The 17,579-nt window shown below is 58.9% G+C and overlaps 1 protein-coding gene across 2 annotated transcripts in view; it reads right to left on the bottom strand.

Moving 5' to 3' along the window:
- TSPAN11 (tetraspanin 11) overlaps nucleotides 1-17,579 on the bottom strand; it is a 66,938-nt gene that overhangs the window by 5,968 nt on the left and 43,391 nt on the right. For both annotated transcript variants that reach the window (XM_082738133.1, XM_082738132.1), the window contains exons 4-7: nucleotides 9,486-9,560; nucleotides 8,501-8,605; nucleotides 5,512-5,670; nucleotides 5,089-5,175 (exon numbers count right to left, since the gene is read on the bottom strand). In XM_082738133.1, coding sequence (XP_082594259.1) covers nucleotides 5,089-5,175; nucleotides 5,512-5,670; nucleotides 8,501-8,605; nucleotides 9,486-9,560 — 426 coding nt within the window. The remainder of the gene's footprint in view (nucleotides 1-5,088; nucleotides 5,176-5,511; nucleotides 5,671-8,500; nucleotides 8,606-9,485; nucleotides 9,561-17,579) is intronic.

The raw sequence follows: 17,579 nt of genomic DNA, 5'->3' as shown, positions 1-17,579 counted from the left end.
GATCTTTCTGGTTCTTGCTGAGAGGAAGGCCATATGGGAAGAGTTGACCCTGCACAGACTTGTGGCCACATCTTCCATGGTGTATGGTCCGTGCCAGGGGCCTGAGGGAGTGGAGCTTCCTCCCAGGGAAGGCACATGAGCGGGGAGGTGTATGGGCCAGAATCTTATCGTGTGTGTCCACAGCCCCACCCCCCGACACATGCAGAGGGGTCAAGGATGCACTCATCAACACACGCGTGCGCACACACAAGCACCCTCATTCGTCCAGAGGAGTACTGGATGCCCTCTGGTCCCTGAGCGAGCCCCAGCGTCTCCTTCCTGAGAGAAGACATGCAGAAACCTGCACCAGTGGCTTCAGGTGGCCAGCAGGATGAGCAGAGAAAATGTGGGACAAATTGAGTGCAGAGGCAGGAAGGGTGGGGACTGGCTGGGGGGTTGTGACCCAGCCGGGGGGAGCAGGGCTGCATGGTGCCCGGCGGCCTCTCCTGGCAGCCTGCCTAGGTACAGCACTTGTCCCCTGATGGGGCCATTTGAACAGGGAGGGGGTGTGCTTTCAGGTTCTTTTGAAGTTTTGGGGCCAATACCTCATTGTTATCCAGAGCATCAAGGAAGGGCCAGGGAGGTCTCAGGAAGCCAATCCAATATGATCTTTCAGTTTTCCTTTTAATGACTTGCAGACCCCAATGATGGCTGTCTTGTGAATTTTCCTGGCTCTGTGACATGTTCCAGTCTGGAACCTCGGGGTGGGAGTAGGGTAGATTCTCTTTGGGGCTGTGGGATCTTGGGCAGAGTTATATCCCTCTCTGAGCCTCAAAGCTCTCTTTATCAATAGGGAAGCCTCCAGACTATTCACTGGTTGACAGCCTACCCTGGAGAGATTCTTTAAAAACCCGAGGATGATAGGAACAACATCACGGTTCCCCTCCCACACCCTGAGCCTCTGAGAGGCCAGAAAGTGGCTCTCCTGAGCCCTCAGGATAAAGCTCTTCCCCCACAGCAGCCAGCAGGGCTTTATAAATCCAATTCCCTCACGCTACCACTCTTCCCCCTCTTGATTCTTCCTGTCAGACTCCTTCAAGATTTAATTAACTATCACTTCCTCCAGGAAGCCTTCCTTGACTGCCCATGACAGGTTATAGCCTCCTATGAGCTCCCCAAACACCAAGTCTCACACTTGCACAGCACCCCTGACTGTAGGCGACAACCCATGTTCTGTGTGTCCTCTCCCTAGAGTGAAAGCTTGCTGGGAGAAGGGGACACATCCTGCCCACTTGTGGGCCCAGCACCGGGCGCAGAGCAGCTCTCCCTTCAGCCTCTGCATGGAGGCTTCCAGAGTGTGTGTGTGAGCAGGGCGGTAGGAAAGGGAGCTGAGCCACTACATCCTTTCAGGGTGGAAGTTTCCCTGCCAGAGTAGTCTGCCCATAAGGGAAGCTGGCGGCTGTGTGGCTGTGAGCCAGTAAGCACACCATGGGGCTTGGTGTCTTCAGAGGCATAGGAACAGGGTGGGCCCAGCGTTCTCTGCCTCATCCCAGACAGTCTGAGCCTGATCCCATACGACCAGGGCTCGCTGCACCTCCTAGAAGGAAAAGTCTGATTTGGAGGCACCTCAAGGTCCCAGTTATCCCTTTCCAGTCTGAAAATCCTGAGTCGTGAATCCCATGCCTGGGGTGGACAGAGGGGCCTTGCAGGGTCTTGCTGGAAGTAACAGGTGCATGCCCAGAACGTCTGGCTGCAGTGTGGGAGGGACGAGCTGCCTACCAAGGACAGGGTGCCCCGCTGCAGTGTCCTGGCCAGACCCCCGGCTTTGCTGCACCTGCAGCCACACACAGCTTTGTGTTCCGCAGGGACTGCTGCTAGAAAATTCTCATTGTTAACACATTCTCCTCTCTGTCTCCTTGTAAATTCTACCCGTGGCTCCTGTCTGTCCTCTGGTCCCTCCTGGGAACGTCTCCTTGCTCCCCCCGCCCCCATCTGCCTTCAGGTGCTTAAGGACTTCAGTGATGGTGCCATCTTCTCCTGGCGCCTGACCTCTCCCACGTCTGACTTCCAGATGCTCCGTGGCTCCTGTCACTCACATGGGCCAGTGTTCTCAGCCTGGGTGCACACGGAACCCACCAGGGAGCTTTACAGGATGCTGGTGTCTGGGTGCCAAAGCCCCAGACGGTGTGATTTGACGGTGCTGCGGTGTAGCCTGGCCAGTTCTAAAGCTTGCCAGGTGGCCTCCTTGTGCAGCCAAGGATGAAGCCTGTGGCCACGGAGGCTCTGTGGAGATCCTCTGTCCCTCCAGCCTGCCACCAGTATTAGTGTCTGGTCCACACAACCACGGGGCCACAAGACACTCGTGGCCAAACCCCAAACAGTCGCATTTTCTGATTGACATTCACACCATTTACAAGACGTGCTTTGACCTTCTAGAATACTGCAGCACATGAGTCTCACTGAGGTGGCATCCTTACCTGAAATCATGGAACCTTAGAGCCCAACCCCTGCTTCAACCCGAGCAGCTCCTCCACATGTCTCACCTAGGCAGATCAGGAAAGACTGCCTCTTCACAGAAGGCTTGAAAAAGTCCACCTCCTCCGTTTTATAGGAAAGGAACCCGAGGCTCAGAGAGGGAATGTGACTTCCTCAAGAGGGGAGGCCCTCTGACTTCATAGCAAGGTCTCCTCTAGTCCTGGAGACCAGGGAAGCAGGTCACCGCCTTATCTCTTGAGCCTTGGGGGTCTTGGAAGGACCAGGCTGGGGGCATGGTTGCGGAAGGCGCCTGGCGCCTGCTCTGATGCATGAAGACTGGGAGCCCGGGCCCAGGCCAGGCCTGAGCCCTTCCTCCCGGCTGGTGGCCAACCTGGGCTTGGGGAGCTTAGTTCCAGCATCGGCCAGCAGAGGGCGCTGTGACCGAGGCTTGGCTGCCGGAGCTCCAGCAGGAGCCGGAAGGAGGGGAGAGGCTGGACAACGGTGGGGTCCACAGCGGAGGCCAGAGGAAGCTCCTTCTGAGGGACAGCGAGCTGAGGGGGACCGAGATTTCATGGGTGTGTGTGTGTGTGAGGAGGAAGCCTCTGCAGGCCCGCGCCAGCCTGTCTGACAAGATGGTCCCCTGGGCAGCATCTGCCTCCCCCCTTGTTTCACCTTGACCTTAGGCTTGGGGTACTGGCAGATCCCTCCCTGACCCCGGCCTCACTGGCCCTGTCCTCAGCTTCTACAGGCTCCCAAGGCCAGAGAGGTCTGGAAGAAAGGGGTGGAGAATGTGGTCCCGGCCTGGTCAGTTTTCACGCTGCACAGGTCCACACACCTGAAGCAGAGAGCAGGTTTCTGGAAACTTCAGTGGACCCAGGGGCTGGAGCACACAGCAGCCCTTCCTCAGGCCCCGGTGGCAACTGCCCAGCTCAGAAGGCCTGTGCTAGGGAAGTGCAGAGAGGGGGCGTCTGATGTCCCCCCGGGGCTCCTGGCCTGCCTGCGAACCAGTGGGGGTGGAAGGGCAGGGAACAACTTTCTGAGAAGGCTTTTTCGAGAGACAATGTGCCCACGTGGAAATGAATCAAATAATGATGGATACCATTTATTGAACACCTGCTATCTGCTCAGCGATGAGCCAAGTGATTTACATATATATTGCTAATCCTCTCACCAAACTAGGGATAATTAGCCCCATTTTACAAACGAGGACCTGAGGCCCAGAGATGGAATAACCAGCCCGATGTTGCCGGGTGCCCCCCCTCCAGCGGGTAGAGCCCTGGGGGCGAGGCTGCTGCTAGATCCCCCGGGCGCACAGGCAGACGTGGCTAGGCCACGCGGTGATCTGGGAGGAGCCCCACCCTCGCAGGTTCTCCATGCCAGCAGCTGCTACAGCCCCGGCTTTGCTTTCCATGGAACTCTCTGCTGGGGCGGGGTGGGGGAGGGGCTGGAAGGAGCTGGGGAAAGCAAAAGACCAAGAGCCAGAAGACCTGGGTGCCTGTTCAGGATGTGACACCCTCGGGAAGTTTTTTTTCTGGGTCTCAACTTTTTGATCTGTAAAATGGGAGAATGCGGACACTCGCTGGGTGCGGGGTCTCAGGATGCGGTGGAGATCCGATGACAGAAAGTACCTGAGACCGCTCTGAGGTCTGCACATAGCTGGACAATAGCCACGTGCACTTATGGGGAGGCCTTCACGTGTGCCGGGCACAGAGAGTGGGTCACATTCATCACCTCATTCTGATCTAGACCTTATGTGTTGGGGATATGATCCCCATTTTGTGGAGGAAGCCGTGGTGGGGCAGGGATGTAAGGGCTCTGAGGGGCACAGGACCAGAGGCAGGGTTGGCCCCAGGGCCTCTGATGCCCCGGCCACTGCTCTCACCCGTCCCCTGGTCAGTGCCTGTGGTCCAAGGAGCAGGAAGGGCCGGGCAGCCTGGAACTCCCTCTAGCACCCGCTGGGCCCTTGCCGCCTGTATCTGCCCCACCCCAGGGTGCCCCTCCTGACTCCCCTCTATGGACCCTGGACTGGAGCCACTGGGAGAGCACCACTGACATCCTGGGGGTTAGCGGGGGGCCAGATGGAGCCCCGAAACAGCAGAAGGCCTAGCTCAGAGCAGAGACCTGGGTGTGCACAGGGAGCACACATCCATTAGCACACATCCATGTGCACACACACACAGGGACGAGTGCATGTCCATGCACATACACACACGTGCACAAGCACACCTATACACATACCCATGCATACAACCCCACATATGCTGAGATGCATGCGGACAGCCCGCGGCCCACACACACCCCAGCAGGCTATGCATATACGCCCACGTGCACACACATGGTGCAGGCACATACCTGAGCTCACACGCACTCATTCTCCTCCCAGGTCTCTTATAAGTTCAAGAGGGCCCCCGGGGCCCCCGGGCATTTTCCTTCATCTTTTCTGGGGAACAGAGTGACTATGTGATTCACCCTTGGCTGCCAAGGGAAGGTGGGGAGAGGAGGAGGGGAGGGGAGGGCAGGGCAGCACAGGGGTGTGCAGATGGCAGGTGATTTGCAATCCTCGCCAATGGGAGAGGGGTTCCCAGATCTTCTAGACAACCCCCTGTCCCAAGTCCACCCCCCCACAAAGCTCACCTGCAGACAGGCCACCCCGATGCCCACCGCCCCCATGAGCAGCAGGTGGTCAGCCAGGAACTGTTCTAGCTTCGTGATGCAGCCGCCCTGCAAAGTAAGGGCAGGTGACACAGGGTGGCCCAGAAGCTGGTGAGGCCGGGGAGGGGAGGGCTGGCAGGGGAGCTGCAGTCCACCCAGCTGAAGGCAGGCCAGAGGCTTAAATGGTCTGGTCCAGCCTTTCAGTTGCCCACAGGCTTTGCAGGTGATCCAGGGGCCTGCCATGATGTCTCAGAATTCCCCAGGGCTTTTTGTGCAGACCATTGAGGGTCTCTTCTTGCCTCAAGGCCAGTGTGTACGTGTGTCCTGCGCCCCCGGTCCCCATGTCCCTGTCCTTCGCGGGTTGGGGGCGGGGGCTCCTGGATGGCCGGGACCTTGGGCGCTTACCTCCACCTTGTAGATGTTGGAGGGATGGGCCCTCTGGCCACAGCGGGTCACCACCGTCTTGCAGCAGCTATCCGGCACCCGGCGGCCCTCGGCCTCCTGAGACAGGATGTAGGCGCTGTGCTGCCAGTCGGCAGAGCTGTTACTCCCACAGCACTTGAACTGGAGGGAGAGACAGAGGCTGGGGGCAAAGAGTGCACATTGGGCCCCTCCGGCCCCTCCATGGCGGGGCTGCAGGACGCATTATTTGGATATTAACCCAACCCCTCTCTGTTCTCCCTGTGAGTTTTCCTGTGCCTTTTTTGAGCAAGGAGCTGGTCTCTTTGGGGCCCTTCTGTCCCTGCAGGTACAGAAGCCAGCTGCGAGACGAGACCCCTTCTGGCCACCCAAGTCCTGTAAGGAGATGACGCCGGGGGTCCTGAGGGCAGGGGGGTCTGTGAGTAGATGAGTGGGGAGTAGAAGCAGGTGGGTCCCTGAGAGAGTGCGGCCGTATATTCCTGGGCAGAGCCCAGGGCAGGGCCAAGACCATACAGTGGCGGGAGTCACCCAGGGGGCAGGAACCCAGCCTCACTAGAGGCTCCTGGACCCTCACTGAAACCCTGAAGCCTCAGAGCCCTCAGACCTGCAAGGACACAGAGGGTCCCAGAGCCCCAAAGCAGGCAGGTCAGTGCTGGCCGGGGGGCTCCAGAGCAGGAAAGCGCCCTCCTGGACTCCAGTGACACACAGGACATTGCTTCTCTCTTGCCCTTCTGAGAGGAGGAGTGGAGAGCCACAGAGTCAGCTGTGTTGAGGCCATCTCTGGTGTGTGGGCAGCAGGCAGGGTGAGAGGTACCCTTCGTTACCAAGCATGTGCTAGGCAGCTACTGTGTGCCAGGAGTGAGGCTAGCTGGGGCTCACGTGAACCATGTGGTTCCCGGCTTTCTGACCCATCTTGGTGGCTTACTAGGAGAGACCCGGGGAGACGGGGGCTGAGTAGATCCAAGGAGGAGGGGTGAGTGGCTCTGCGCATGGGCCTGGAAGGGCACAAGGAAGAGGAGGAGCCCCGAGGAATCAGGCAGGACGGAAGGGCTCACAGAGCCAGGAAAGGCGGGGGGTGCCGGAAGTCATGTGGGATTATACTTCCGTGTGTCCCCTGCACAGGTGACTCAGCCTCTCTGGGCTTCCTTTTTGTCACCGGTCAACGGGGCTAACGATGTACCCCCACGCCGAGTTGCGTGAGGGCCAGGAGAGGTGGTTCTGGGAAGCCCGGAGAAGAGAGCCCTGCAGGGCTGAGCCGTCAGGAAGAGACTCCCTCTCGTGATGCTCCTTTCCTGAATACAGGTGTGTGGGCGCCATGGGACATAACGGGGCGCAGCCCACAGCCCAGATGCTGGCCCTGGCCTCAGGCCACCGCCTTCTCGGGGCTGTCTCCTTGGGGCCTAGGCTGCAGGCTGGGGCCCAAGTTCCCTCATGCCCCCTGGTTCTGGCTGTGGCTGGCACATGTGGGTTGAGGGCCATACGTTCCGGTGCCCATGGAGGCCCTGGGCATTGGCAGACGCTGGCCCCCAGCGGTGCCCTTCCTCATGCTGTTCTCCACTCTCTGACTGCCCCTCCTGTCCTCCCCACAGAGGCAAACCCAGGCACTCCTTTCTGGTCCCCCCAGTTGGCCTCCCCAGCTCTTTCCTCCACTCTGAGGGGCCTCCCAGACTAGTGCTGGCTGCCCGTGCCTGATGTGTGTGGGGCTCCGGGCAGAAGGCCTCGAGGGCAGATTCAGGCTCAGTTTCTCATGAGGGAGCCCCCACAAGTGCAGACTGAGCTTTGGACAGGACTGACCAGCAGGGTGTGCATGGGCTGAGCATGTGGGTGTGGGTGTACCTGTGTGTACACGGGGGCCCCTAGCCACTAGAGCAGAGCCCAAGAGACGCCTCTGTGCAGAGCCTACTGGGAGCTAAGCCAGTCTTGGGGAGATGAGGCAGGTGCCTCCCCCACTGAACTAAACTTCCCTAGCGCTCCGAGCCCCACTAACTTCTGCTCTGCCAACTTCCCCGGTATTCCTGGCAAAAAGACCTAGGCCTCAGGCCCAGGGAGGGGTCTGTAGTGACAGAGGTGGCAGGCTAAGGCTTGGGGTGGGTTGGCAGGAAGACGGGGGACCAGAGCGGGCAGGTAGAGCTTCCTCAAATTCGCAGACCCCAAACCATCGGGATCCTGGAGCCACACTGTCCCAAAGAACTTTCTACAATGATGGAAATGCCTTTTACTTTTACTTTTACTGTGCTGTCCAATTTGGTGCCACTAACCATGTATAAAGGTTATTGGGCACGGGAGTGTGGCTAGTGACTGAGGAGGTGATGTTTATATTAAATTTAAATGTGCATGGCCACACATGGCTAGCGGCCATCCTATAGCCCAGAGAAGGTCTGAGCTCCATCTGCCCCTGCTCTATCCCTGGCAGGACCCCAGGCCTCACTGGAGGGTTTTGCTGAGCCTCTTCTTGGAAAGACCCCCTTTCTGCCCTGCAGCTCACCACTAGGAAGCTTACAGTGGCCGGACTGCCTGTTACAGATCCCACCTGAGGGACCTCGGCTCTGCTCCCAGGGGAGGAAGCAGGCAGCATTGCAGTGGAAGGAGCCCAGATCCCTGGGCAGAAGAAGGGTCCTTCCCCTTGCACAGCTAGCTGGCTGCCCACAGGGGCCCAGCAGGGAAAGGCAGCAGGGGTGGGACTTGGAGGAAGCAGTGAAGGGGGCGGTGGGGCGGGGGGGGGGCTACGGTGAGGGGCCAGGCACAGGAGGGATCAGGACAGAGTGTGGGCTCAGTACATGCTTTTCATGGTGGTACAGACTTCTGCAGATGTGATTGTACTGAACGCCCAACATGCCCTATGAGGCCGCACCTTAGAGGCAAGTAAAGCTCAGAGAAGGTAAGTAACCGGCACGGGGTCACAGACAGGAAGAGACAGAGTGGGGATCTGGGCCCACGTGCGCACGGCCTTCAAGCTGGCCGGGCGAGTGCTTACGTCCTGCTGGAGACGGTCTACGGACGTTGTGATGTCCGCGGCTCCGGGCTGCCTGTAGTTCTCGGCCAGAGTCCGGGCCAGGTGCTGCTTTAGTTCGTCACTGAGCTGGAGAGCGGAGAGGGAAGGCGCCATCAGCAGAATCGCTCAGGCCCGTCTTGCCCCCCAAGGCCCACCCCGAGCCAGGCCAGCTCATTCCCAAGCACCGGGCATGCTGAGCGGTGTGAGGGCAGAGGGGTCCCAGTGTAACGGGAGCGTCCATAGGAGACGGCACAGGACACGGGGTTCCTGGAGAGAGGACGCATACGCATCCTCTATCTCCAGAGAGGAGATGGGCAGAGCTGGGCTGGGGAGGGGCCGGCTCAAAGCCAGTGGGAGGGCAATGATCCTGGGCCCCAGGGAGGGGGAAGTTTAAAATCTTTTTTTCATTTGATCATGAGGTGATACTCAAAATATTTACAGTTACCCTGTGGGAAGCCATCGGTTGTACGGGTACTGGCTTAAAAGAACCGGTGCGGTCATCTGTCTCATCCCGGTCATGATCTTGAACCCCTGACTCACAGCACCCGGTGGGAAGGCACCTGACTGGCCAATTTGTCCTTGACCGACGCAGGTAGGCGAGGCCTGGGGTGGTCTTCATAGTCCGGCAGGCAGCCCTGGCCCCAGCCTTGGTCCTTGGATGCCTGACAGCTGGTTTCGTCCTCTATCTCTGCTTTGGAGGGGAGACGGGCCACCCCACCTCCCGTGGGGTGTCCCCACTCTCTGATTCCCACGCTCAACACATCAGATCCCCAGATGGGGCAGAGAATTGCCGGAAGTGGGACAAGAAGGAGGACCTGATGTGCCGAGGACTGATGGGGCCTGGGAGTCAAGATCCCCCTGGGGTGTCACTGCCCTAGCTCCCCCATTCCTGTTCACCCTGCCCCATGCTGTCGCCTCCGGGGTGGGGGGGTGCTGATGGGGAACATAGTAGGACACTTGCACTCACCCTCTGGTAGTACAGGTGGGCCAGGACCCCTGCCACCAGCTCAACCAGGAAGATCACCAGCAACAGGCAGAAATACTAGGAGAAAGGAGTGAAGGTGGTCACCACAAGGATCAGGCCCCAGTAGGCAGATGGTTCTCCCTATGACAAATGTCTCCCCCAAGCAGTGAGGGGGGGTGGGGTGACCCGCCAGGGACCCCATCACTCATACCATCTTCCCCCTCTTCCCAACAGCTCTGGATAGACTTGCCTTTCCCACCTGCTGGCATGGAGTTCCCCACTCACCCCTTCACCCACTGGTCTACTTTCAGTTCCTTAGCCCACCCACCCAACCAGTGCTCATTAAACACCCACTACGTGCTGGATATCCTAAGTAAGACAGTCATAGCCCTCAAAGCTATGGGTCGGCAGGGGGGAGGGCACAGATAAGTAAGTGATTATAATGCTGTGTTACAAATGTTACAAAGGGGCAAGTCCCAGAAAAGATGGGCGGTCCTAGGTGGAGGAAGGCAGTCAAAGAAGGCTTCCTAGAGGAGGTGACACCTGAATGGCATCTCTAAGGAGGAGCTTCCAGGTGAAGAAGGCAGGAAGCATGTGCCAGGCAGAGGGGAGAGCATGTGCAAAGCCTGGAGAGTGCAGAGGGAAGTGGAGGGAGCAGAAGAGGCTGGGCAGCCGCCAAGGCTCAGGAAATTGCAAAAGGCACCTGCCCGGGGAAAGGTATTGGGCCCTTCATGGCCCTGCAGTGCATTCTAAATTCCGGTTGCCACCACTGCTTGGCCTTGTCCAGGCTCGGGGCTGCTCTGCACGCTTCCTGGCCTGTGGGCTGGTTTCCTGGCTCTGCTTTCGGCTGTGACCTTTCCTGTATCTGCGAGGCAGGAGGCTCTGGGACACTGTTCCATCCTGGGGTGTTCTTGCAGAGGCCAACAGGTCAGACATGTGTGTTAGGCCCATCTGGCTAGGACGGGACGGGGAGGGGCTCCAGGCAGGGGAGAGGGCACAAAGGGAGGGAGAGAGGAGGAGGAGCAAAGGAGCACTGGTGCCTGAAACGGGAGCCCTCTGTGGCAGCCCAGCAGCGACGCATGCCCCATGCACAACAGTTGGTGACACCTCCTTCTCCCCCAGGCACCACCCGTCAGCCTGGCCATGGTCACTGGGATCCCTGGATTGCAGAAGACACTCAGCCTCTGAAGGAGCCCTGAAACGCCAGGACTCCTCCAAGTAGGGGAAGGAATGCCGGCAGGAGGGGACGTGATGAGAAGACAGCTGGCAGGGCAGGGGCTGTCAGGCCAGTTGGGGGGGTGATGTGAGTCCACGGGCCCAGAGACCTTGCCTGACTATCTCCCAGAGCCCAGCATGGAGCCAGGCATGGGCAGGACTTAAACACAGAGGGGGGAGAGGGTATTTCTTTTCACGAAGAACGTTCCATCCATGGGCAAGTTAAGTCAAGTTAAGTCAACTGCGCGCCTCACCCACAGCCATTTTACTGAGCCCACGGTCTCTCAGGCTCACAACTGCCCACCCCCCGGGGTGAGGGAAGCTCTGAATGATGGCAAGAGTCCAAAAGGAGGTCCCTGGTACCTCCTCCCCTACATGCCCCAGGCTCCGTGCCGCCCCAGAAAAGGCCTCTGGTTTGCATGTCCGAGCTTGGTCCATCTCCCACCAGGATCGGGCAACCCCCGGCCACCCCTAGGTGAGGCTGTGGAGAAGGCTGGTGGGGTGAAGTGGGGGACACAGCAGCCTTGTCAGCCCTGTGCCGCCTCTGGATGGAGGCTCAGGCTGTCTATAATCTCCAGGGCACCTGGGGTGAGGTCTAGAAATGGAGGAGGAAGCTGCAGGCCCATGAGGGCATATTTCCTGGGGCTCGGGGGTTTCTCAAACCCCGGGAGAGGTCTGCTGAAGGAAGGCCCTGTGTGTCTGGGGCAAGGGAACGTGTGGGGTGCTGTGCAGGCCTGCAGGCAGGGGCTGACGAGAGGCCTGTGGATGGGCCCTCTCTGCCTAAGGAGGTCTGGAAACCTGAAGAACGGTGGTGGAACGTCAGTGAGCTCTGGCGGGCCTCGGGCTCTGCCACCTGCAGGCTCTGAGAGACACGGGTCCGGCGTCCCAAAGAGAACACGTGGCTCTGAGAGTCGGGCGAGCTGGGTTTTGGCCTCCTCAAGTCCTGCACACGGTGCAGCATCCAGAGCCACACGCGGTGGCCGTACCTGTGGGACCGAGCCTGTGGATGGGGAGAACGGCCCCCTCGATGTCCTGTCTACCCCGAGCAGCTGGAAGGACCCAGAGGGAGGAAATTAAGCTTCACGGTGGACTGACCTGCTTCTCACTCCCAGAGCTTGTGGGTGACAGAGAGCCCGAGGGGAGCCAGACTCGTCAGCCAGTGGCAGGCCCAGTGGCCTGGGCCAGGCTGTTCCCGTCCTGAGACAGCCCAGAGCGGCACTGACATCCGGCAGCTCCTCTTGGACTCAGCTACCCTTCCTGCTCACTCCAAACTGCCCCCCACAACCCCCTGCGCCCAGCGCTTGGAGGCTACCCCCCTCCTACCACACAGGACCCTGTGTGCAGGGACGGCCAGCCGGCGCCTCCCAGGCTCCCTGCTGCACCCTCAGCTGCCCTCTGGGGCATGGGAGGCAGAGCCGAGGGAGCCCGTAACTGAACGGGACCATGCTGGCCGCTGGCAGCAAGGAGGACAGCATCTTGGCGTCTGGCTGCCTTCCCTCTGTAGGGGTGGGAGAGGTTCCTCTCCCCCTCACTGCTCACGATCCCGGATCACGGGGAACTGTCAGCCGAGAGTCGCGCTGGACGATGTCATGAAGACTCGGCAGTGGCCTGCTACTCCCCAGGGAAGTCACTACCACCGCTAGTGCTGATGCTGCGCTGGGAAGGGGGTGACGGGAAGAGAGAGACCTGAACCACAGCCCTGACGTCATGGCAGCCCACACTAGTACACGCCAGCCCCTCAAACCTCTTGGGAGGCATCACACGGGCTACTCCACCGGACGGAGCTGTCAGGAGTGGGGACAGGGCTCCCTCCGGCCCAGGAGCCCCGGCTGCTCAGAGGTCCTTGGGGTTTTGGGGGGCCGACAGTGGGCTGCCAGGGAGAGGACAGACAGGCTGGGTGGCTGGCCGGCATGGGCACGGGCCCCAGGCAGTGGCTTTGGTGGCAGGAGAGCTGCAGGTGCGTGACTCACCTACGCGGGGGAGGCTGAGGGGAGCCATGAATCACAGCTCCCAGGAAGCAGGCAAAGGTTCATGCTCGCTGGGATCCTCCTGCATGGAGGGTCCTGGCGGCTCTGCCTCTGGAGTTGGTGGGCTGGAGCCCTGGGGAGTGGGGCCAGGCCAGTGGGGGTTTGCCACGCAAGGCCATGAGCTGTGACAAATGCCTTGCCTTTGCCACTTCCCCTTCCACTGTTACCAAGCCTCCCTGACTCCCTCAGTGTGCTGCATCACCCCAGCACGTCTCCGGTACAGAGGCCGCAAATCTGCAAAGCAGTGCTGTTCCTGTACACGGTTCCCGAAACACAGGCCCAGCTGCCCGGCCTCCGGTGTTTGCCCGCAGTGCCCCCCTGCCTGGAATTCCAGCGCCTGCCTGTCCTTCATCACCCAGCTTGGCCGTGGCCTCCTCTGAGCCCTCCCTGGGTCCACAGTGGGTGTTGGCCTCCAGCCCACAGGGTGCTTCATCTACTCCCCCTTCGACACAACATTCTGCGTGGTTCCTTCTCCCCAGCTAGACTTTGGCCTGTCCCTGCATCAGCCCTCGGCCTGCCATCCTGTTCCTCACGGGCTGGGTGGGCGATGCGACCTTGCCCACCGCTTTATGGTTTCCCTTGCTTCGGGTGTTATGGCCCCACCTCCCCAGAAGGCCTGTGGGCTTCTGGTGCTTTGGAGTCTTTCTCAGTGCCCGGAACGGGGTTGGGTCTAGACGCACGCTCGGTAAACGTCACCGGATCAAGACCTGTGGGTGCCCTTCTTACCAAGCATGGTGTGGGGCCAAGGGCACAGGCCAGCATATGCCGGCCCCATGCTGGGGGGCAGGAGCTTGGCCATCTTCTGATCTGTGGGGGACACGGGATTGTTACTGTAGTTTAATTGATACCGGTGGTTCTCAAGTGGGCACGATTTTGCCCCCAGGGGACAATGTGGCAATGTCTGCAGACATTTTTATTATCACACCTGGGGAAAGGAGGCCGCCAGGCATCTTGCGGGGAGAGGCCAAGGATGCTGGCGAACATTCCCCAGCACACAGGACAGGCCCCGTGGCAAAGAACGATCTGGACTAGTGTCACGGGGGCCAAGACTGAGAAACTGATTTACACATTCAACTTCATATCCGAAGGCTTCTGATTTGCATATGTGCCCCTCTGCCCTCTGGGAGACATGAAAAGGAAGGTCTGAGGCAGGCTGTCTAATTCCCAGGAGGCCTGGGACTGAACAGACAGAAAGCACGCGAGGGGCTCCCTCTGTGCCTGCCTCAGAGGGGACTCTAGCAGGAAATGGCTTTCTCTGACTCTAGGAAGGGCCAGGGAAGCCTCCAGGGCTTTGGTTCCCAGGCCCTGGGGCACTGGGGGCTGTCATGGGGATGCTATTAGCCCAGGTGCCTCCTGAAATGTCACAGCTGGCTGTCCCCTGGCTTCCCCCATGGGAGTCAGGAGGGCTGGGCCGCTGCTGGCTCCAGGAAGCATGAAGACAGCCCGGGGGTGACAGACCTCAGACACCCTGTTTGTAACTCAGAGGTGTCCCACTTCAGTGTAAGTCAGGACTTACCGGGCCCCGGGCTGTCCGGCTGCCCCAAGCGAACCAAGCCAGGCCAGGGCCCATGGGCCTAAGTTACAGGAGGCAATAACCCAGCTAAGGGTGCGCCATCATGCCCAGCAATTGCACTACTGGGGATCTACCCTAAAGATACAAATGTAGTGATCCGAAGGGGCACGTGCACCCGAATGTTTATAGCAGCAATGTCCACAATAGCCAAACTATGGAAAGAACCTAGATGTCCAGCAACAGATGAATGGATCAAGAAGATGTGGTATATATACACTATGGAATACTATGCAGCCATCAAAAGAAATGAAATCTTGCCATTTGCGACGACTTAGATGGAATTAGAGGGTATCATGCTTAGCGAAATAAGTCAATGGGAGAAAGACAACTATCATATGATCTCCCTGATATGAGGAAGTGGTGATGCAACGTGGGGGGTTTGGTGGGTAGGAAAAGAATAAATGAAACAAGATGGGCTCGGGAGGGAGACAAACCATAAGAGATTCTTAATGTCACAAAACAAACTGAGCGGGGCTGGAGAAGGGTAGAAAGAGGGTAGTGGGGTTTTGTACATTGGGGAGGGTATGTGCTATGGTGAGTGCTGTGAAGTGTGAAAACCTGACGATTCACAGACTTGTACCCCTGGGGCTAATAATACATTATATTTTATAAAAAAAAAAAAAAAGTATGAAAAAAAAAAAGCAGAGGAGACATCGTCCTCTACGGCGGTGCCACAGAAAGGCACCCTCCCACCAGGGTGCGAGGGAGAGCCAGGAACCGTTCCTTGGCAGGGTCAGTGCCCCCCTCACCACAGTGGCCCCAAGTGCACAGAGTGGGGGCCCTTGGGGCAGTGAGGACCCGGCCTGCTTATGAGTACTCTTCCTGCCAGAGATGAGCACAGCCGCACTCATTATGTGGCCAGGCGAGCACCGACAACGTCAGCCTCCCGGGAATCCCGAGACCCGTGCACTGGGAGGCAGAGCTGCTGGTCTGAGGTCACATGGCAAGAACATGGCTGAGCCCAGAAGCCAGACCTGGAGATGGCATGCTGACTCACTGTATTGTCCCCACTGCCCAGGGATGGGGGGTTGGATGGGCTCACTGCAAAACCCCTGGGGTGGATACAGTGAGATCCTCAGCTGTAGCCCCCAGTGCCAGCAGGGCCGGCCAGGTGTGCTCCAGGGGGCCTCTCCTAGGCAGGCTCCTTCCTCAGCAGTGGCTTCCCCTGCTTGGCGCCCTATCTTCCTGCCTGGGCCAGGATCATGGCCATGGCTCTCATCTCAAAGCCCAGCGGCCTCCCAGGCTGTGCGGCACTCCCTGGGGGTGGGGTGGGGTGGGGTGGTGTGTGTGTGTGTGTGTACAGCGCCCTGCACACCAGAGGCCGCAGGCCTTTGGGCTGCTCTCCATGCCCCAGCCTGGGACTCACTGTCCCGACCGCGTCTGTGTCACACGTCGTTGGCCATTGAGTCTCAGCTTAGGCGAGGCCTTCCCAACACCCCCACCCCCATGCCAGAAGTTCCTGACCATGACCTCACTGTGGACATCCTTGTTTCTGAGCCTCCGTCAGACTCCTGGGTCTCACACGTGTCTTGTTTCCCAGCACTACGGCGACTTTGGTCCTCCTTCACCCCCCTGCTCTAACCTGTATCTTGTTTGGTCCTCACAGTCCCTGGGGAAACTTGGGGTGAACTGGACCCACCCCGCCCCAACTCCTCCCTGACCTCCAGCCACCCTAGGATTTTTGTGACTGGCTGGTCCCTGCACTCAGGCCTGCCCCCAGTCCTTCCAGAGGCAACCACTGAGGCTTGCTCTGAGACAAATCAGGAGTGAGACTTCTACAGGAAGTTCTTGCAGCCCCTGTGCCCAGTGCCCTGTAGGAACGAGGCCACTTCAAACTCTAGCACAGTGGACCCCGAGCATGGAAGGAACCAGGCTGCTAAGCACAGAAGGCGACGCGGACATTCATCCTCCCTCGGTACCCTCCACGTTTTTGTTCTCTTTAATTTTTTAATGGCACCGTTTGGACTAGAAGCGAAGTTGGATGTTTTCTAAAGCTATAGATCCAAAACGAAGCTGGAACAGCACAGCACTGTCTAAACCAAACCAACATTTTCTTTAATGAGAAGCTCGGCGGGAGCTTTAGAAATGGAAACATTTCTCATGGTGACACTCCGGTGATTAATTAGGGATTGACTCTTCGGATGGACTAATACCGCATTGGGGCAAGCTGGGCCCCAGACGCCATTTCTGGGGCATTGTCACACTTGTGGGGGGGAGTGGGGCACGAGTCCAGGCAGCTTGGCACCAGCTGGGGCCCTCTCTGCAGTTAGTTTTAAGAACTTTATACAGTTGGGCTTTTGGAACTCCTCTTTGGGTTGATTCTGCCGCAAAGAAGGGAACTTCGCCCAAGCTTTCCGTCCCCTGCCTCCTCCGCTATTCTGCACTATCAGAGACAGAAACCCAGAAACGGAGCCACAGCTGGAAAACTGAGGAGGCGTGGTGGCCCACAGGTGGGGGTGGGGGTAGAGCCCATTCTCAGAGCAGGGCAGCAGCAGCAGCAGCAGCAGCGGAAGAGGAGAGGAGACACAAGCTGCTGCTGAGGTTAAATTGCAGGGAGAAGAGCAGAGCCAGAGGCTCCCTGCGTGACTGTGTGTGTGAGAGAGAGGGTGCTAGCGGCAGGCTAAGGTCAGGGAGCTGCAAACAGCCAAGGCCCAGCTGGAAACGACGGAGTCAGCTGTTTCAGCGGCGATGACCGCAGGGCACATCATTTTCTGGCTATTAACCACCGGCCGGAGGCAGTCAGGACTCAGAGGTGCTGCTGCCGGACTGTTCGTGCAGGAGAGAGAGGATGTGGGCTTGAGAGCCTCAAGCCATTCCTGTAAGGAGATGTCACTGTTTGGAGGATGAAGGTGACCTCTAGCCCTGTGGGCCCCAGCCCAGTGCTCACCGCCCCCACCATCTAGCCCCTCCACCCTGACAAGCAGGATGAGGCCAGGCTCCTGGTCAGGGGAGACATGGCCCAGAGAACTCAGAGGCATGCTTCTGCCTGATGGATTGGGCACAGGGGAAATGGCTAACTGTTGCTCCCTGTTGTCCCCCCAGAAGGACCTAGACGTTTCCTGTTGGTATCTTCTCCCAGGCTGCAGGAGAGATGGGGTGTAGCCCGTAGGACCCTGTGCAGGTTCTGGGGCAAATGAGAACAAATGAGATTGCATACAGGGCCAGGGCAAAACCACAGATGGGGCCTGTGACAGGTCCCCGGTGACGGTAATTCTAGGGCAAGGTTGGCTACAGGGGAGAGGGAAGGCTGAGCAGGAGAAATTCCTACCAAGTCTGGAGGTT

Source organism: Mustela nivalis (genome assembly GCF_964662115.1).
Source record: "Mustela nivalis genome assembly, chromosome: 7".
In the NCBI taxonomy this organism is placed as follows: domain Eukaryota; kingdom Metazoa; phylum Chordata; class Mammalia; order Carnivora; family Mustelidae; genus Mustela; species Mustela nivalis.
Note: the sequence above shows the minus strand (reverse complement) of the source record. Positions and strands in the feature narration are given on the sequence as shown.